Source organism: Pelodiscus sinensis, chromosome 2, assembly GCF_049634645.1.
Source record: "Pelodiscus sinensis isolate JC-2024 chromosome 2, ASM4963464v1, whole genome shotgun sequence".
In the NCBI taxonomy this organism is placed as follows: domain Eukaryota; kingdom Metazoa; phylum Chordata; order Testudines; family Trionychidae; genus Pelodiscus; species Pelodiscus sinensis.
Genome location: NC_134712.1, coordinates 37,393,807 through 37,415,079, shown reverse-complemented (window position 1 = coordinate 37,415,079; position 21,273 = coordinate 37,393,807). Strand labels below are relative to the sequence as shown.

The window sequence follows — 21,273 nt, the reverse complement described above, 5'->3', positions numbered from 1 at the left end:
TTATGAGACAGGTAACACAAAATGGCTATTTCTATATAAAATCCTGGTGAAGTCAAGGCAAGTTGTAGTTTTACATTGACAGACTCCTGTGGTGCCTTATAGACTAACAGATGTATTGGAGCATAAGCTTTCGTGGGCAAAGACCCACTTCGTCAGATGCATGTAGTAGAAATTTCCAGAGGCAGGTATAATTATGCAGGCCAGAATAAGGCCAGAGATAACGAGGTTAATTCAGTCAGAGAGGGTGAGGCCCACTTCTAGCAGCTGATGTGGAGGTGTGAACACCAAGAGAGGAGAAACTGCTTTTGTACTTGGCTAGCCATTCACAGTCTTTGTTTAATCCTAAACTGATGGCGTCATATTTGCAGATGAACTGTAGTTCAGCAGTTTATCTTTGAAGTCTGGTCTTATAGTTTTTTTGCTGCAGGATGGCTACCTTTAAATCTGCTACTGCTCCAACCCTTCAGACAGAGACTAATACCTACAAGATCTTTACCAAGCATTCTTGAAACTACGATACCTGCACGAGGAAGTGAGGCAACAGATTAACAGAGCTAGACATATACACAGAAGCCTCCTACTACAAGACAAGCCCAAGAAAGAAACCAACAGAACACCACTGGCCATCACCTACAGTCTTCAGCTAAAATCTCTCCAACGCATCATCAGGGATCTACAACCCATCCTGGACAATGAACTCTCACTTTCACAGGCCTTGGGAGGCAGGCCAGTCCTCGTCCACAGACAACCCACCAACCTGAAGCAAATTCTCACCAGCAACTATACACCGCACCACAGTAACTGTAACCCAGGGCCCAAGAATGGCTCGGGCCAGCCCTGGTCAGTAGATGGGCGCACATGAATGCCCCAGCGGACACCCTGGCACCCGCGGGAACTGCATTGAGGACCACTGGGGTAGAGAATAGGGTTGCCAGGTGTCCGGTATTCTACTGGACAGTCCTGTATTTGAGCTCTTTGTCCGGTAAAAAATACCAGAGAATACCAGACATGAGCAATGTCCGGTATTTCCTGATTTTTCCGGCTGTGCACTGGATGGAAGCCTGGCATGGGCAGGGGGAGCGGCTAGAAGGCAGGGCCATGATCAGTGCTAGGAGTCTGTGATTGAACAGAAGCCTGGCGGGGGCGGTGGGAGTAGCTGGGACTCCCCTGACTCCACCAGGCTTCTGCACTATCGCAGGCTCCCAGTGCCAGTTCTGGCCCTGCCTCCCAGCTGGGACTCCCAGGCTGGGAGGCGGGGCTGTGATCGCCACTCTTGGTGCATCAGAAGCCTAGCGGGGGATAGGGGGTTGGCTGGGAGTCCCAGCTGGGAGGTGGGGCCGCGATCGCCAGTCTGGGCCCATCAGAAGAGGCGGGGGGAGTGGCTGGGAGAGGCAGTACTTCTTATCCTGCGCTCCTTTTTTTTCCCCCCCTTGACAAAAATTTTGAGCCTGTGTTGGGGTTTTTTTCTTTTTTGCTTGACCAAAATACCGCGTGTCCGGTATTGAGCAGAAGGATCTGGAGGGGGCGGAGGGAGTAGCTGGGACTCCCCTGACTCCACCAGGCTTCTGCGCAATCACAGGCTCCCAGTGCCAATTGTGGCCCCGCCTCCCAGCGGGACTCCCAGGCTGGGAGGCGGGGCTGCGATCTCCACTCTTGGTGCATCAGAAGCCTAGCAGGGGCGGGGGGAGTGGCTGGGAGTTCCAGCCACTCCCCCCGCGCCCCACCCCCCCACTTCTGATGCACCCACAGTGGCGATCGTGGCCCTGTCTCCCAGCTGGGACTCCCAGGCTGGAAGGTGGGGCCGAGATCGGCCCTGGGAGCCTGGGAGTCCCAGCTGGGAGGCGGGGCCGTGATCGCCAGTCTGGGCCCATCAGAAGAGGCGGGGGGAGTGGCTGGGAGAGGCAGTACTTATTATCCTGCGCTCCTTTTTTTCCCCCTTGACAAAAATTTTAAGCCTATGTTGTGTTTTTTTTCTTTTTTGCTTGACCAAAATACCGCGTGTCCGGTATTTTTGGAGGGACCATTTGGCAACCCTAGTAGAGAAGTATAGAAAAGATTCTAGAGTTTATTCTGAGAGCCCTACCATTTGCCCTGTCTCTGTTAGGATTTTATAATGAACTAGCTAAGAAATGCTAACAACTCTGTTGTGCTGCAAATTTTTGAAACATGGCAGGGACAAAGGCCAGGGCTTAGGGACATGCCTCATTTTTGGTCCATAAAATTCCATTTAGTTTTTGCTGAGACATAAATGGTTAAAAACCAACATGTAGTTTTTGTATTCTGAGAACAAGACCTGTAAAAGTAGTTCTGTTAAGTTTTGATCTGTTTTTTCACTTAGTGAAGGAAAATAAAATCAGTAACATTACTACAGTAAACCCATTAGCCCTCTATTTCATGCACAGAAAAGAGAGAATCCACGTTAAGTACATACTCTACAATAACTCTTCAAACAGAGATGCAAACCTGACTTTTCCTAGAGAGGTTCCTTAACATTTAACGTACAAGCACGTCCCTTTTATAAAAAGCAAAAAGCATTAATGTACAATTTCACTAGCTGTCACTGCAGAGGTACCAAGGATTGAAAGGGCCTGGACAAAACAATTACTTTCTCATTCTAAAGACCTACAAATGCTAGTAAAAATACTCAACAAACTGGTATCAAATACACAATAAGCTCTGGATCAGAACAAATGATGTTCAGTACAGGTTCAGTAAACTTGGTTAAGCCATTCCAAATCAATGAGAAGTCAATGGCTATGCAGGAGCTTAGCATCTCTGAAAATGAAACCCATAATATATGGGTTTCCTGGCTGATCCTCTACAAACTGGTAATTAATTACTTCTATTCCCAGAGCTGTACAACATTTACACTGAAACATAAACATTGTGAAAAAGATGGGAATAATAAGAGAATATTCAACGAACATTTTTAACTGCAGAAGAGTTACCTGAATTTCAAAAACTCATTACAGAACCAATTCTCTTGTAGAGAAATAAGCTGGACTCATTAGGAAACTAGAGACAGATTTGTCTGACATAGGTAGTTGGGTAATCTTACAAGATATTTAAGAGATCATTTGGAAAAGCAAAACCCAATTAAGAACAGCTAACATGTTTATAGGAAAGGAAAGTCATGCCTCACTAACTTTTTTATATTCTCGTCTATTACTACAATACGCAAGGGGATATACTGACATCACTTGATGAGATTTTCAGAAAATGTGTAAGTTCCACATTAGAGGATAATGTCTGTGTTGCAGAACCGCATATTAATTGGAATGTTGGCTTTCTCTATTAGACACCAGCTTAAGTGCAGGAAACAATAACATGCATGAACATCTTTCCCAGTTAAAAGCTGGCTTCTTGTGCAGTTTCTATTGCAAAGATCAGTGCCTGGAATCCTAACATTGCACCATTAATTCCATAATAGATTAGGGTTGTCAGGTGTCCGGTTTTGAACCGGACAGTCCAGTATTTGAGCTCTGTGTTCGGGAAACAAATTGAAAAAATATAAATGAGAAAATATAAATGTCTGGTATTTTCTAAATAAGATGTAATGTAGATTGTGATGTAATGTCAAGTGTGTCTGGTATTTTTGTTGAAACCATCTGGCAACCCTATAATAAATACGATAGTCAAGAACACAGGTAACTGTTCAAAATGGCAGGGAAACATATCTTGAAATTTCTGAAATTGACTACAGAAATACTATTGACAAAGATTTTTTCTGAAATATAAACTATTAATTTTATTTATTTTATGTTATGGTAATAAACAGGGCTCGACAAACTATAGAATCTACTTGCGACTTCTTTCTGAAAAGAAATATTACTACATGTTCCTCAGGCGGGGGGACTGAAGCCTGAGCCTTCCCAAACCCCGGTGGCCTGGAAAGGAGGGAGGAAAGGGGGAGAAAAGCTGAAGCCCAAGGATTTCAGGTCCAAGTGGGGGAACCTGTAACCTCAGTCCCACCACCCAGGGCTGAAGCTCTTGAGGCTTGTACTTGAGAGGTGCAGCTCAAGTTTTGGCTTCAGCCCTGGGCCCCAGCACATCTAATGCCAGCCCTGGCAACCTCTTTAAAATGGGCTGCAACTTACTCTGGGTCCCAGACCAGTTTGAGAACTACTGATTTAAGGAAACCAGTGAAAACCTCTAAAATTAAGTGTCTGCTGTGACAAGTCTTTTCTTTCTTATAAAAAATGGCATTCCCTCTTTCCCAGACTTTCTTTTCCTTAATTCACCCTTATTTATTTGCCCTGTATCCTTTCTTTTTTATGTTTGCTTTTTAGGCCCTGATTCTGCAACTGCCCTTATGCAGGAAGAGCCAAAAATGGAGCTTCAGTGCAGTCAATAAGGCCCTGTGCAGATGCCTGCCCATTCAGGACTCATTGCAAGATCTGTGTCTTAGACTGCAATAAATCTGATAGCAAAGAGTTTTTCCCTCTTCCACTATTTAACGATAAAATAAACAAACAAATGAACAAATAAATAGTGAGAGTTTCTTGTTTTCCACTGAACAAGAAACTTGGAAGAGCTTTGTTCTCCTTAAGATTTTCAAATGATCAGTTCAACATTTCTACAGGGCTTTCAAGTGTCAGCTTCCTATTAGACATAGGACTGAGTGACGCCAATATGACTGACACAATCAGATAGGGCATGTCTACACTTGCAGCCTATTTCGGAATAGGGCTTCAAATGTAGGCATTCGGAATTGCAAATCAAGCCCGGGATTTAAATATCCCATGCTTGATTTGCATCTTCCTGGCTGGGTGCCATTTTTGAAACTGACAAGCCTGGAATAACTGCCCTACACGCGGCAGTGAAATGGGCGTTCGAAATAAAGCCCTATTTCGAACTACCTGTTAAACCGCATTGCTGGAGGAATAACAGGTAATTTGAAGTAGGACTTTATTTCGAACGCCCGTTTCACTGCCGCATGTAGACGCAGGCAGTTATTCCGGACTTGTAAATTAAAAAAAAAAAATGGCGCCCGGCCAGGAAGATGCAAATCAAGCATGGGATATTTAAATCCCAGGATTGATTTGCAATTCCAAATGCCTACATTTGCAGCCCTATTCCGAAATAGGCTCCAAGTGTGGACATACTCATATTTAGGAAGTGTTGGAACTGCTGCACCAAGTTTTCATGCCAAGTAACTAAAAGGGTTTGCTACTTATCCAGGAGGGATAGGAGGACCTTGATTAAAGATCTGATCGTACAATCTGATGCATTAGTAGGGACCACGGATATAGAAGATGACACTACAGGATCAGGATCAAAATGTTTTAATTCTTAAAGGGAAATAAAAAGTATTTACCGCAATCTCTCCCACATCTTGCATCCCATTAGTTTATTGCCCTCTTCACTTTATTTTTACAGTACCAAACGCCAAGTATCTGGATGCAGTATCAACGTTAAAGCAATAATAATATAAAAAACAAAGTGGGGCCAAATTTCTCACTGCCAACCCAAAAAAAGGCAAATGTAAAAGTAACAAAAAAGAAAATATATGAAAAAGAGAAAGTAAAACAATCAAAAGTGATTGCACTTAAATAGAAAGGTTTGACTCTGAGCCTTAAAGACATCAAAAAGGGACTGGCAAACATGCTCAGAGAGAATGCTCTACGTATATAGAGAGGTCTCTGAACTCAGACCAGATGAAACTTAAACATGAAAATCAAGAATAGTCAGGTCAGCTATACTGCCTTACATCTTTTTTCCTTCCTTTTAAGTTCATATTGGCAAAAGGCATCACTCCCTGCTTGTGAACATGTACAGATGTAGAAAGAAAGAGGGCATAATGTTATTTATTGCTGGGTGTGTATTAAATGCTGGGATCGGATGACAGGCCTTGTTTTGTTCCAGATCTCAGCTTTATTTGGGCACAATTCCCTATTTGTAAAAAATATGTTTTTAATTATTTTTTTGTCAAGGCTCCCAGAAGCCTCTGAGCATGGTTGCTTGTAAGTAAAAACTTTTTATTATTAGTTATTTTGTCCTTTAGCGGAGGGGGAAAAAAAGGCAGAGGGGAACATATATTGGAAACTAAATCTTAGGAAAGTTAAAAAAAACTTTTATCATAAATATTTAGCATTTCTAGGATTTAAAAACCCAACAACCCTCTCTACTCTATCCAAATAACTTTTCCACTGTTACTGACAGTCCCAAGCCCAAATAACAGAGGGAGGTCCTTCAGTTGGGTTTGCAACCCACACAGGTAAAACCTTATTGCAACAGGAACAATTCAGTTAAACCAAAACTTCAGGATTATAGGTGCAGATGGAGCTCAAAACCCAGATATAACATCTCAGTGAAAGGTGAAAGTAAGCTGAGATCTCAAGACATTGAACCCTATGAACAAATCTACAACAAATGTAGTCACGTGGAATGTACATACTTTATGTCAGCTCAAGCTGGTTACATGAGAATTGAAAAAATACTATCTGAACATTTTTGGCATCAGTGAAATGAGATGGGGAAGAAGTGGGAAGATGGTGTTTGATGGCACTACAATTTTATCTTAGGTACAAGAATTCATGAAAAAAGTGTAGGAATTATGCTATGTAGCATCATAATGAAGACCTGATGGCTTTACAGCCAGTGCACAACAGAACAACAACAGTGAGGCTGCAAACAAGATGCGTCAAATGTACAATAATTCAAGTCTATGAACCAGTAAACACAGCAGGAGGCACGCTGAAAGCTGGTGCATCAAGTATTTGATGATGTATCTAAACATGGTATCAAGTTGATGATCGGCAGATTCAGTGCACAAATGGGCACTCTACAATCAACTCTACTAGCTGGGAAGGAATCACAGGCACAGCAGTGGAAAGTATTGGAACAGACAATAGCAAATGTCTCGTGAATCTCTATGGCACAACCACCATAGACATAATCTCTTCTAGCAGAAGAGGATTCACAAGTTCTCACAGAGCTCATCAGAAAATGCAACAGTCAACCAGAGAGATCATGTGCATTTATTTAAATAATAGGCATCTTCTTTGAGGAATCTCAAAGTCAGCACAGGAGCATATTTTGGCTCAGATCATTATCATTTAGTAGCCACATTACAACAACAAAAGACTGTTATATCAATAGAGACGTTCGAGGACAAAGAAACAGAGATCAGATTCCAGACTGCATGTAGTAAGTGTTGCAATGTTTTACAGGATCAGTCTGATGAAAGTCTGGAAGACAGATGATCACACTGGAAGAAGACAGTAGACAAGTCAATCTCCAAAGAGAGCAGAAGGATCCCTGGATGACAAATGGAACAAGGGCAATAACTGATGAATGGAAAGTTCAAAAGGGAAATTTGCAAGACAGAGGTGTAATGCCTACAGGTAGCACCAAACCTGAGACTTCTGGAACTTAGTGCATGAGCACTAAAAACAGCTTGAACTAAAAGATGAGGGTGTAGAGGAAACTCATTTTCTCCCTCTCTCTCTCCCTGAAAGTGATCTGAGTGCCACTATATGGGACAGTAAACCACACCCAATTGGTGTGTGGGTTACATAGGCAGTACTCTTAGGGTGTGTCTAGACTACAGGGTTTTGTCGACAAAAGTGGACTTTTGTTGACAAAACTATACCTGTGTCTACACTGCCACTGAGTTCTGTTGACATAACGTCGACAGAACTCAGCAGCTTTGTCGACGGCTGTAAACCTCATTCTACGAGGAATAACACCTTTTGTCAACAGTGTTCTGTCAACAGAAAGCATTATTGAATCTACACTGTCCTTTTCATCTACACTGTCATGTCGACAAAGCAGCTTGCTTTGTCGACAGAACTGGATGTAGTCTAGATGCTCTTTGTCAACAGAAGCTTTGTCGACAGTATCTGGCGACAGAACTTCTGTCGACAAAAGCCTGTAGTCTAGACATACCCTTAGAGGCAGGTGAAATATGCAGAGAGAAAGGCAAAGAAGTAAAACAGAGATGCAGGCAAGACAGAAGCATCTGGAACAGGAGAAGGCTGCAGTGGCAGAAGCATCAGCACGGAGGTGAAACGTCAAGCAGTTCTATAGAACAGCGGTGGGCAATCCATGGGTTGTGACCCCCTTGGGGGTCATGGCTGCCTTCCTTGGGGGGTCACAGCGCTGGGATCTGGTGGGCTGCTTTTCCTGGCTTCTTGGCTCAGCCTCCGATGTACACGCAGCGGGGGAAGTGGCAGGAGAGCAGCCGCTTCCGTTTTTTTTCTCCACCAAATTCAGCAGTCCCCATGGGTGTTGCAAATGAAAAAAGGTTGTGTACCATTGCTATAGAACACTGAATGATCTCTGAGGAAGAAACAGACTACCACACATGATGCCCATCAAATACTCTCCTGACAGATTGAAAATGCATGAAAAACAATTAAGATGATGAAAAGAGCATTCCCATTTCAATTAATCTGTTCATGACTGAGGATCCCACATAGATTTGTGAGAAATGCCAATCCTAATTTAGAAACAGAAGAGGAATCAACAGCACCCAATGAAATTAAAGCAGCCATCAAAGGCCTCAAACGGGAAAGCTCCTATGGTTGACAGCTTCTGATGTGGAAGCTAATAAAACTCTGTAATGAAATCTAGAAGAACCAGAAAACTGTGAAGCTTATATCATTGTGGCATTGCCAAAAAAGGGTGACCTTAGTGCATGAATTAGAGAGGTACTGTACTGCTATCAATGCCAGGTAAAGTTTCAGCCACTATTATGCTGAATGGAATGAAGAACGCAATGAATTAAATATTACCTGGATAACAGGCAATCTTCTGTCCAGGAAAATCATGTTGTGAACACATACCCACTCTTCAACAGATCACTGCTTAGCAAACATCCATCCTAATCAACTTTACTGATTTTTAAGAAAACATGCAATACTGTCCAGAGAGAGACCCAGTGGAATACTACTAGAAGCTCTAGGATACCAGACAAGCTGATCAATATACAGGCAGTCCCCGACTTACGCGGATCCGACTTATGTCGGATCCGCAGTTACGAACAAGGCTGCCCCAGAGTACACGGACTGCGGGACCTCGCGGTCCTGCCGCCCGTGTACTCTGGGGCTTTGCTCTGCGTCTCCCTGGTCTGCAGACCAGGAAGACGCAGAGCAAAGCCGCGGAGGGGCTCGGGCAGCGGGGCAGCCCCGCTGCCCGAGCCCCCCCCCCCCCCACGCGGCTTTGCAAAGCGCGAGGAAGCCAGCGGCGGGGCAGTCCAGGCGCGCCTGGGGTGCCTCGCTGCCTGAACACCCCCCCCCCCCCCCGCGGCTTTGCAAAGCCGCGGGGGGGGCTCGGGCAGCGAGGCACCCCAGGCACGCCTGGACTGCCCTGCCGCCGGCTTCCCCGCGCTTTGCAAAGCCGCGGGGGGGCTCGGGCAGCGAGGCACCCCAGGCACGCCTGGACTGCCCCGCCGCCGGCTTCCCCGCGCTTTGCAAAGCCTCGGGGGGGGGGGGGGGCTCGGGCAGCGAGGCACCCCAGGCGCGCCTGGACTGCCCCACCGCCGGCTTCCCCCCGGCTTTGCAAAGCCGCGGGGGGGCTCGGGCAGCGAGGCACCCCAGGTGCGCCTGGACTGCCCTGCCGCCGGCTTCCCCGCGCTTTGCAAAGCCGCGGGGGGGCTCGGGCAGCGGAGCACCCCAGGCGCGCCTGGGCTGCTCCGCTGCCGGCGTCCTCAGAGGCGCTCCCCATCTCCCTGGTCTGCTGGTCTCCAGCAGACCAGGGAGACGGGGAGCAAAGCCGCGGAGGACCCAGGCGGCGGGACCGCGCAGCATCTCGGTCCGCCGCCCGAATCTTCCTGGTCTGCTGGGGTGAGGGGGGCGCAGCTAGTACGCCCCCCCCCCCTCCAGCAGACTAGGCTTTTCTCCGGACGCCTGTGGCAGAGCAGCTGGGGTGCTGCCGGTTGGTCCCGCAGCGCCGCTCTGGGCGCTACTGGTGCAACCCAGCAGCACCCCAGCTGCTCTGGTCCTGATTCAGCCGCTGCTGGTCAGTTTCAGCAGCGGCTGAATCAGGATGCCTGGGGCAGAGCAGATGGGGTGCTGCTGGGTTGCTCCAGTAGTGCCAAGGAGCGGCGCTACTGGAGCAACCCAGCAGCACCCCAGCTTCTCTGCCCTAGGCGTCCCCAAGTCAGCTTCTGCTGAAACTGACCAGCGCTGATTACAGGAAGCCTGAGGCAGAGTTGCTCTGCCCCAGGCTTCCTGGAATCAGCTGCTGATCAGTTTCAGCAGCAGCTGACTTGGGACGCTTGGGGTTCTTAAGTTGATTCTGTATGTAAGTCAGAACTGGCGGTCAGTTTCAGCAGCCGCTGAATCTGCACGCCAGTTTCGACTTACATACAGGTTCAACTTAAGAACAAACCTACAGTCCCTATCTTGTACGTAACCAGGGGACTGCCTGTAGTACAGAGTATATATGATGGAAGTAGATCTGCAATAAGAATGGATATAGGCCTGGGTAAGTAATTCAATAATGTGACAAGGGGGTATGTTATCACCAATCCTCAATGAAGCAGCAACAAAAGATACTGTGAATAGTGTAAAATGAGGTATTAAATATTAGTTATGCAACCCAGATTTTGCTTACAATACTGATTTACAAAGTACGATGTGGAATGGAATTATTGCCCTTATATCAAAAACAGAACAGGAGGAAGCAAAAATAGGGCTGAAAGTAAATGCAAAGAAAACCAAGATTATGACTGTGGGAAACTGGACTACAGATTCAAAGGTGTACACAGATGGAAAAGAAATCAAACAGGTAAGAGAGTCCAGCTTTCTGGGAGTCTGATAACATGTTGAAGGTAACTGCAAAAAAATATTCGTTTGAGATTAAGAAAACCACACACCACTTCTTTGAAAGATGAACAACTTTTTGTCTGACTCTTCTCCAAATCAAAGGTCAGATTATACCATGTAATTGTACAGAGCATGATACTGTATTAAATAGATACTTGGCAGATGACAGTGGGTAACAAAAAGATTGGAGGCTGCACATCACAGATAGCTGAGGACGATACTACAAAGTTCATTGAAACATAAAACAACAAATATAAGAGTAAAAGAGCTAACAGAGAAGGGCACGTTAGAAAATATTATCAAAGAAGAAGGCTCAGATGATTGGGACATGTCTACCATATAGAAAACGGGAGACAAGATAAGCAAGCATTGAATTCAGTATCTGAGGGAGAAAACAGAAAGCAAGAAAGGCCAAGAAAGAATTGGCAGAAGACAGCAACAGTTATTGAATGGGCTGGCATCATCTAGGGAGAAGTACCATATCAGCGAGTGACCATGATCAGAGGATTGATGTTAGTGCTCTGCTAATGGTACAGGAAGAACTTAAGTCCAAGGTCTATCAAAATAAGACTGGGATACTGAGGCCATGGAAGTTACATTTAAGACCTCTGATTTTTATGCAGTGGTTTGTTGGGTCTCTGATGGCAGAAGTGTCATTTCCTATATGTTGTTGAGTTGGATTGATGTTGGAACTTCCTCTTAGTAGCAGGTGTATATATACCAAGCAAACAAAGGGTAATTCCAGGGTCCTTCAGAGTGTGTAGGGTCTCATCTGTCTTCTGACTGAAGATGTGAGAGTCATTGAAGAGGAGGTCCATGATGATATTCTGTTTCTTCCAGGGGAACCCTAAAGCATGGAGCCAGGACTCCCTTCACATCACAATGGCAGTAGACATTGCCCTAGAAGAAGTACTAACTGCATAGATTACAGCTGCATAGAAACTTTTTTTAAACACTGTAATAAAGTTAAATGCATACTCCAGAGTAAAAAACAGTAAGACCAAAAATATACCACCAGAACTAAACAGCAAAGTAAAAGAAGCAGTCAAAGGCAAAAAGACATCCTTTAAAAATACAAAGTTAATTCCTATTATGAAAAATAAAAAGAGCATAAACTCTGGCAAGTCAACTATAATTAGGGAAGCCAAAAAAGAATATGAAGAGCAACTAGCTGAAGACTCAAAAACTAATAGCAAATATTTTTGAGTACATTAAAAGCAGCAAGTCTGCTAAACAATAAGTGGAGCCATTAAGTGGTCGAAATATTAAAGAAGACCTCAAAAAAGAAAATGCAATTGTGGAGAAACTAAATTAATTATTTGCATCGGTCTCCACTGGAAAAAATATGAGTGAGTTTCTCACATCTTAGTCATTCTTTTTAAATGACAAATAGTAATGCATATAGGAAAACATAATCCTAATTAAACAAACAAAATGATAGGATCTCAATTAGATGTTACTACTCAAGAAAAAGATCTTGGCAGTCTACATGATCTTGACTGATGTGAAGAATAAGGAAATAGAATTATCTCCTTCACACAATACAAGAACAAAGGGGTAACAATGATACTAACAGACACAGGGTTTAAACAAACAAAAGGAAGTACTTCCTCACACAACACACAGCAGGAGTGAAAGTAGATGCCAGGAATTATCATTGCAGTGCACTGGGCCCAGTGTCCTTAGCAGGGGGTAGATCTGGGTCCCCAAAAGGGGCAAGGCCTCAGGAGGAAAGGGTGGTGCTGGGGTCAGATACCATCCCCGCCCCCAGTAGTCCTTTATGGCTGGCAGCTGGGAGCCCCAAGGCTACAACAGTGGAAGCTTGGAGCCCCGGGGCTCCAGCAGCAATTTTAAGGACCCTGAGCTCTGGGTCACTGCTGCTGTGACCAGAGCCCCTGGCCCTTTTAAATCAACAGGCCCCAGGGTAGCTGCCCAGTTTGCCCAACAGGGAAGGGGGTAGCAAAATGTCAGCCATGTGGGACTGCACTTTGCCAAGTAATGTTGTAAAGGAGAAAACTATAACAGGAATCAATAAAGAACTAAGTAAGTTCATAGAAGATGGCTATTAGCCAGGATGGATAGGGGTGCAACATCATACTCTCTATGTCCCTAGCTTCTGATCACCAGAAGGTGGGAGTGGATGACTTTATTAATTGTTCTGTTCTTTCCCTCTAACGCACCTGGCGTTAGCCACTGTCACAAGACAGAATACTGGAATATCAGAATTCTGAAATATCGTTGCCTGGTCCTTTCCAAAGTTGCCAGAGTAATGCTAAATTTGATCTTGTGTGGTCAATTTTGTGGTAGTGCAGAGGCAGCACTGTGAAAGTCCCACAGTGCCTCAATGTAACTGGTCTGGTCAGCACTTTCACCTCTACTGCTCTCTAGGTAAATAGGAAAAGCCCCAGGAAAATCTGAATTTTCTGTTTGGCCACTGCGGCGAGCAGAGCAGACAGCACACTTTAGTAGAACTCCAGACCATGAATGCCCAGGGTCACAATCGAGCTCCAGCATGGCGCATGCAGGAGATCTTGGATCTGACTGCTGCGTGGGGAGAGGAATCTGCACAGACAAAACTACAAAGCAGCAGAAAAAATGCTGGTATCTATGCCAGAATCACACATGGAATGGTGGAAAATGGGTACAGCAGAGACACTCACTAGTGTTGCATGAAAATAAAAGAGCACAGGCAAGCGTATTAGAAGACAAAGGAAGCAAATGGATGGCCTAGGTCAGAGCTGCAAACATGCCATTTCTATGAGCAGCTGCATGGAATTGTAGGGGGGAGGAGGAACCAACCAGTGTCCCAAAACTTGCTTTTGCAGAAAAACTTGCCAGCTGTCTACACTGGCCGCTTGAATTTGCGCAAGAACACTGACGATCTAATGTAAAATTGTCAGTGTTCTTGCGCAAATACTGTGCTGCTCCCATTCAGGAAAAAGCCCGCTTGCGCAAATGTATTTGTGCAAGAGGGCCAGGGTAGACAGCTAAAAACTGTTTTGCGCAAAAAAGCTCCGATGGCGAAAATGGCGATCGGGGCTTTCTTGCGCAAAACCGCATCTCGATTGGCATGGACGCTTTTCCGCAAAAAGTGCTTTTGCGCAAAAGCGTCCGTGCCAATCTAGACGCTCTATTCCACAAATGCTTTTAATGGAAAAACTTTTCTGTTAAAAGCATTTGCGGAAAATCATGCCAGACTAGACGCAGCCATGGAGCGTGTCTAGACTACATGGCTCTGCCGACAGAGCCATGTAAACTAGTTTACCCGACACAGTCAATGAAACGGGGATTTAAATAATCCCCACTTCATTAAAATAAAAATGGCCGCCGCGCCGTGCTGACAATCAGCTGATCCGGCCCAGCACAGGAGTCTAGATGCGGATTGGTCGACAAGGAAAGCCTTTGTCGACCGCTCCCTTATGCCTCATGAAACGATGTTTACAGGAGTGGTCGACAAAGGCATCCTTTGTCGACCGATCCACGTCGAGACTCCCGCGCTGTGCCAGATCAGCTGATTTCTGGCACAGCGCGGTGGCCATTTTTATTTTAATGAGGCGGGGATTATTTAAATCCCCGCTTCATTGACTATGTCGGGTAAACTAGTTTACATGGCTCTGTAGGCAGAACTATGTAGTCTAGACACATTCATAGTGTAAACATGGCCTTAGTCCCCTGCTTATGAGTGCGCTTCCTACCTAACTTCCCAACTAGACTCCATTGTGGGGGTGAATTCTCTGGCACTACAGACAGAGTTTGCAGCAGGAGGCTCACTTCTTGCTGAATCAGGCTGATGTACAGTTGGGGTTCCCCATTCTGGGTCCATCTGGGGTCTAATGGCCATCTCTATGAGATGTTTACAGAAGCGAAGTGCCTACTATTCTTGGGTATGGCTGGGGAAGATGTGGCAACTACTGCACTGAGCAATGTGATCCTCTACAATATGAGCTTCTCCCAGGAGTAGAGGCTGTGTTAATGGTTGTTGCTGACCAAGAAGGATCACGGTCAGAAGATGCAAAGTTTGAAGTTATTGAAAACTATTAAGGCTATGAACTATTTAATATTATTTTTTCAGAATGACACTTGATCTGAGGAACCTAAAGGTTCCAACTTGGACTGTTTGAAGCTGAGAAGGAATTGAAGAGGTGATCAGCTCGCCCTGCCTTTACCACTTTGGTTGGAAGCACAAGGTAAGACAGAACAGATGCACAGACCAATGAACACTATTTTCAAATTCTTTCACTCCAGGCACATTGTGCAGAAGAGTAATGTGAAGTGAAATAAAATAGGGACCATCACTCCGAAAAGAAGGCTTCTTGTGCCCCTTCCTTCCCTTGAAAATGCACACAAGGGCTAGGCACAATTTGATGCCAACTCTGTGTATTCCAGAGTTTTCTTTTTCATGTATAATTTCATTCGTATAAACCCCTTGAGCAACCCCTCAAAAACCCCATTAGAGTTTTATTTCTCACTTTTTTTAAAAAAGTGGAGTCTGTTGTGCATTAATTACAGCATTCTGCAGAAACCTCTGAATGTCATTTACATTCTTAAGGCTCCCACCAGTCCACATTTGTTTCCAAGAGAGTGAGAGTTGCAGAGGAGCTGCATTCTTCCCAAGCAAGACAGCCATGCCTTATTCCTAGTAAGACGTTCCTTTTTGAAAGTAGTGAATTAATCTCTTTATGAGCATTGAGCAGTCTCCCAAGCCTTCCCTTTTTCTGGACAGGCAAGAGTAGGGATGATGGTCACAGACAAAGTAACATAGGAATAACATTGCACTATAATTAGCCAGGGAGGAGGAACCATGAAGTCCAGAGCTGCTGCTTGTTGGCTAGTGATCCCAAAACAAATCTGTCTCCCAAAAAGAAGAGGAGGAATCATATTGTCCCAGAGATTCTATTCCCCCCTTTGTACTTTAAAAGCCTGTAATCAGAGGTTCAGGAAGAACACAGAGGACTGAAAAATACTGTTTAAGAAGAGGAAGCTACCAATAGAGTTACGAATCCTTCCTATCAACTGCCAGGTAGGCTTACTACTGGGATTACTTAAGAACTAGAATTAAAATAATTATTACAGCCTGTGTGTCTCCAATAGCAGAGAAAGGATTTGAACAAGGATTAGGAATTGCAGCATATATGAGGTGAGGAGCTCATTTATACAAACTCATTCCCCCAAACTCCACAATTCTCAGCATAGATCTTGGGAATGTTTTTGGCTCTGGCACACCATTGTGACCTGTCCTTTTGGTAGCTGACCATCTGTGTGCATGGATTTCTGAGCCTTGAAAGGCCACATATCAATTTTTTCTTGAAATTAATTCTTGCTTTTTAACATTTCTATTCACAAGAATTTACCCAAGATTTTCCTTCACTCGCTCAAATTTGGTTTTTTTTTTTTAAATTGCTTGTTACCTTTATACTTATGACTACTCTTTTCCATAACATGGTAACTTTTATTAGTCCAGGACTGCTTGTACTATACTAAGCCTCCCTATTATTCTCAGAGGTTATAAAGCAAATACTGCTTCAGTATCAAAACAAATTAAAACAAGTACTAAATGTTTTATGGGGTTAATTATCTTACTAAAACACATCACTCAATAGAACTGTTTATTATCTTACATTTGAAGAGGGGGGGAAAAACCCCAACCTCCAGTCTCCTGTATGCTACACGACAAATAAATAAAATGGAATCCTGCCTTGAGTTTCAAACCAAGCTTGCATAAGTCTCAACAGAAGTTTTTCCAACATACACCCAACTTCACATTTAATATAAAACACTCTATGCAGTTTTAATTGTTCATTTGTTATCTGATAATTCCATTCCAGTTTACCAGACTCTCATTTTATCTTTCAGACTTAACAAAAGATTCTTGCCAACTATAAATTATTTTTTGCATTCTTTCACAGGAGGGTCCTAATCTTAGAAGTGGGGAATTTCTCCTGCAAGGTGCAGAGCAATGTCAGCTCCTACTGAAGTCATTTAATATATGTCTGAAGTTACTGGAAGATGAAAGTGCTCAGCATCGCACAGATTCAGGTACTTATTGGCTCTTGTTGAATTGTATCTGATTAGATAAATAGTCTGCTACAAATGTTTTTGTGGAGTGAAGGTGATATATAATGCAAATAAGGGTACCAATATGTGCCATGAAGTCACTGTTTAACAAGTGCAGATTACAAAGACCATATAATATTTTACAATTTTGCTCTCAAGAAAACTAGTCATTTCTAATTTTTCCACTCTTTTTAGGAGCCAGTCCAAACCCAGTTGAAGTCATCTGGAACCTGAGTGTCAATGAAAGATAGCACATTTTGTATAAGTATTGTCAATTGACCCCAATATTTTCTGGAGGTACAACTTCAAAAAAGCACACCCCAATCCTGCAACTAGAACTCCACAGATAAATTGCAGCACTCAAAGTCCCTCTGAAGTCAATAAGCCCATACACAGGTACAGTGCTGCATGCATTCACTTTTAGGATCAGGATCTTATTTATTAGCTTTGTCTTATTACTGTAACATTGCAGTTTAATTTCAAAAAATTAATCCAAACGAACATGGAACATGAGTGGAAGACCAAGATACAATTCCCAAGGCCTATATATTAAATATATACATGTGTTTAAATATTGACAGCATAGCGTACTCTCTAATGCAATATGGCAAAATAATTCTTAATAGAAAAATGAAATAAATAATTAACATACTTTTCATGGTCCCATCTTCTTCTTCATCAACATCATCATCATCATCGCTATTTATCACCATAGTCCCCAAGTCTGATTCTAACATAGTACTGTTATGTTCAATCATTGTCTGAGCACTTTCACTCATTGTGCTTGTAGCCCTCATTGTACCAGCACTCTCTGAATTAGTTTTCACCATAGTGTGGGAATCCAGCTCATCTTCATCCTGCAAACAAACATTTATCTGGAATTATTTTCAGCAAAACACTTAAAATTTCCTTTAATTTTTTAGACCTATGCCACATTTAAGTTGAGAAAGTATAAAATGTTGTTTTCAAATATGTATCTTGTCTGCTAAGTTGGCCTTTAGGACCCACTGAGCCTACTGTAATTTCTACCCCTCAATTCCCTTTTACATAAAGGGCCAGTTACCTTGCAGGAGACCTCAATCAGGTATGTTGATTATCCTCCCCTAAATTCTAAGGCCTGTGGTCTGGGATTCTCTGGTCCTGCAACATCTGTGGTCCTTTTCTAGATTAGACAGCCCCAGCACAGAGGATGCCGGCAGCTGGGAGCAGAGCTGGCTGGTGGCACCAGTGGGGCAGCAGAGCTCACAGGGCAGCAGAGCCCACAGGACATCAGAGCCCGGAGCTAGCCAGGCTAAGAAGCCAGTGAGGGTTCCAGAGCCCATGAGGCAGTGGAACAGCAGAACTTGCAGCCAGTGGGGCCGAGAAGCTGGCAGGGCTTCTGGAGTCTGCGAGGCGGGGTGGCCGCCGTGCCTACAAGGCCAGGAAGTAGAGGGTGCAGAGCTCACCTCTGGCAGCGTTGCAAGTACCGGCAGAGGCCAGCAGGTCTGCCAGGGCAGCAGTGGTAGGTAGCTGGGGAGAGGAGCCCAGCCAAGAAGCTGGCACCCCTCCCCGCTCCTGATCTTCTCTCAGCCTGAAAATTCCCTCATCCAGGATTGGTCAGGCTTCTGAGGGAGCTGGGTCAGGAAGGTCCAACCTGTACTGTATGTCATGTGTGATCTCAAGGATAGGAGCCAGTTAAGTTTGAGAGTTAGAAGATCCTTGAGAAGAGCCTACCTCGAAGACAGAAGAGCCAATTTATCTGTCTGTATTTACTTTTTAGCAGCCTCTTTCATGATAAAAGGGCAAGAAGAAAACATGTTGATACATTGTAGAAAAATATCTGCTGAGCAGATGCTTCAACACTGTAAAAAAGAACTAATTCCAGCAAGGGCTACAATAGCATTTTCAATCAGTGGCAGTAATGTGCCAGGAATGTAAAACAGAGAACTGATGATAATCCAGTTTATGAATCATAAAATCCATATGGAATACAAATATTTGAAAACACTATTAGGAAATCCTACTCCTTTTCTGAAGTCAGATTTAGAGAATGTGCACAACATCATAGCAATTCAAAGGATAACATGGTGTACTGTGATTTCTACGACATGGGTAAAATCTACTGTCCACAAAGAGAATCTAAGAGCACAAATATACTTTGTGTTGATTGTACAGAAAAATATTTGTTAATGCAAAACCTCCAATTTCAAGCACTTCCTTTTAAATGTTCATGCTATCTTTTGATATTCAGTTCTCTTGGGGGAAAATATAAATCAAATAAATATGCCTATTTTGACTGTCGTGGCATAACATCATTAGAGTTCAGGAACAGTCACCACAGAACAATGCCAAATGAGGAAGCCAAATATCACTAATCGGAGCTAAACAAGTCAAAATAAGAAACTGTCCTGTGAAACATGGTGTTTTTTCCTGGGAAGAGAAAAATTATTATTTGTTAGGCACAGAAAATGTGTGTGGTGCTGCACATGACCAAATAAAACAAAGTTAAATTTTCAAAATAAGAAATGGTATTTATAAATGGAAGTAGAAAATATTATTCTGCCCACAGAATTATGTTCTGTGTTTGTATAGTGTCTAGCAGCATCAAGTACTGAGCTACATCTTAATGGACAAGTGCCTTTCCCTTTCCCCTTTGTAGACCCCAATCATATTAACTTTTCTCCCAGCTATGACAGCAGAATATAGGCATTCATGTTACATTTAAATGCTTATCCAGTAAAAGGCTAGAATGGGCTGACACAGCATTTTTGTTAGCAATACTATCACCCTGTCTCCTGAAGACAAACTACTATAAAGTAAACCAATCTATAATCTTGGAAGTTGGAGGTCTCATTCCAATTCTGGGCCTCCTGCTAACAATGCAGTGAGTTGTATAGTACTAAATCACATTGTGATCTAGAAATAAATTCTCTTGTAGATCAGATGTCAAGAAAACAATGATTTCTTAAGGATGAAAAAGAATTCTAAACCTTTGTATTTTAAATAAAATTACTTCACTTGTTTTCTTTCTGAATTTTTTCTTAAGTGTAACCTTCATTCCTTTAGTATCTTTATTTCTGTCTTCAACAATTGTGGGGTAGGGGAGGAGGGGAGAAATATTCGCAAAGGTACAGATAATTTATAGCTAAAGCATTAGAAAAATTGTATCAGTGTACAGATGAGAAAATTTTAACAGTGCTCCTCCTGGTGGTAAAAATAAGAAGCAAAAATTAACTCTCATTGAAATTATTTTGTCTACAGCAGGGGGTTTTCAAACTTGGGTTGCGGGCCCACTTGGGCAAGCCACTGGGAGACCAGAAGATGCTTTGTTTATCTAAGCATCCATAGGCACAGAACCTCACAGCTCCTGTTGGCTGCAGTTTGCCATTTCCACCACTTCCCACAGCTTCCCTTGGCTGAAAATGGTGAAACATAGCCCACGGGAGCTTCAAGACTAAACAAAGCATCATGTGGCCCAATGGCTTACCCAGGCAGGCATGCGACCCAAGTTTGAAAACACCTGGTTTACCGGTTACCTAAAGATTTTTTCCTTCTCAACTAAGTTACTTGTACTGTATGCTCTTTGGGTTAGGGACTGACATTTTGTTCTGTGTTTGTATAGTACCTATTACATGTGGCTGCTGCTCCTTGATGGGATTTTACGAACATAAGAACGGCCACCCTAAGTCAGAGCAAAAATCCATCTAGCCTAATATCCTGTCTTCCAGTGGCTAATGCCAAGTGCCCAAAGGGAATGAATAGGTCATCATCAAGTGATCCATCCCCTGTTATACTTATGGCAAACAGATTGTCCTTAGATATTATTGCAATATGTATAAAGAAGAAAAAAGTTGTGTAGAACATAGATACATTAACTACATTATTCATTAAGGTAATACACATTCTGTCTGAATCCAAGTAGCCAAATTCGCTAATGCAACTTCACCCTTTTTTATCCAAATTTACAGAATGAGTGTGAACGTAGTGCTATTTATTCTGGTAAATGTTCCAAACAAGATTTGCCTTTAGTATCCAGATTAACTTCTGCAAGTAAGATGAGGAAAAATTGTTTGTTTTATTAATTTGCCCGACCAATATTAGTAGCAATGCCTAATATTTGAACCCTTAAACCTACTATAACTGGAAACAGTCCAACTGGTGTAAAACATTCATATATATATATATACATACACACACACACACACACACACACACTAATTGTGTTTATTATGACAGCGCCTAAGGACCAATGACAAAGCTGTCCCCTCCCCCATGCTACAAAACACAGAGTAACAGATCATTGCTGCCCTGAAGAGCTCATAATCTAAGCAGACAAGATAGACACAGGGTGGGGGAAGGGGTATTACACACATGCAGACTGATGTGATTGAAGCAAATATCATCTGGATTATACAATATATTTGTTTTGTGCATTTAGTTAGGAGTGGATAAGATAAATGGAGATGAG

The 21,273-nt window shown here is 43.3% G+C and overlaps 1 protein-coding gene and 1 long non-coding RNA gene across 6 annotated transcripts in view; one reads left to right on the top strand and one right to left on the bottom strand.

The window, feature by feature from the left end:
• The window catches only part of STK3 (serine/threonine kinase 3), a 318,957-nt gene that overhangs the window by 123,762 nt on the left and 173,922 nt on the right, over positions 1 to 21,273 (bottom strand). For all 5 annotated transcript variants that reach the window (XM_075920320.1, XM_075920321.1, XM_075920323.1 and 2 more), the window contains exon 9: positions 17,479 to 17,683. In XM_075920320.1, the coding sequence (XP_075776435.1) occupies positions 17,479 to 17,683 (205 nt within the window). The remainder of the gene's footprint in view (positions 1 to 17,478; positions 17,684 to 21,273) is intronic.
• On the top strand, positions 15,635 to 17,157 carry LOC112545955 (uncharacterized). The gene is made up of 3 exons (XR_003089533.2): positions 15,635 to 15,792; positions 16,679 to 16,808; positions 17,022 to 17,157. It is a non-coding gene; the product is annotated as an uncharacterized LOC112545955 (long non-coding RNA).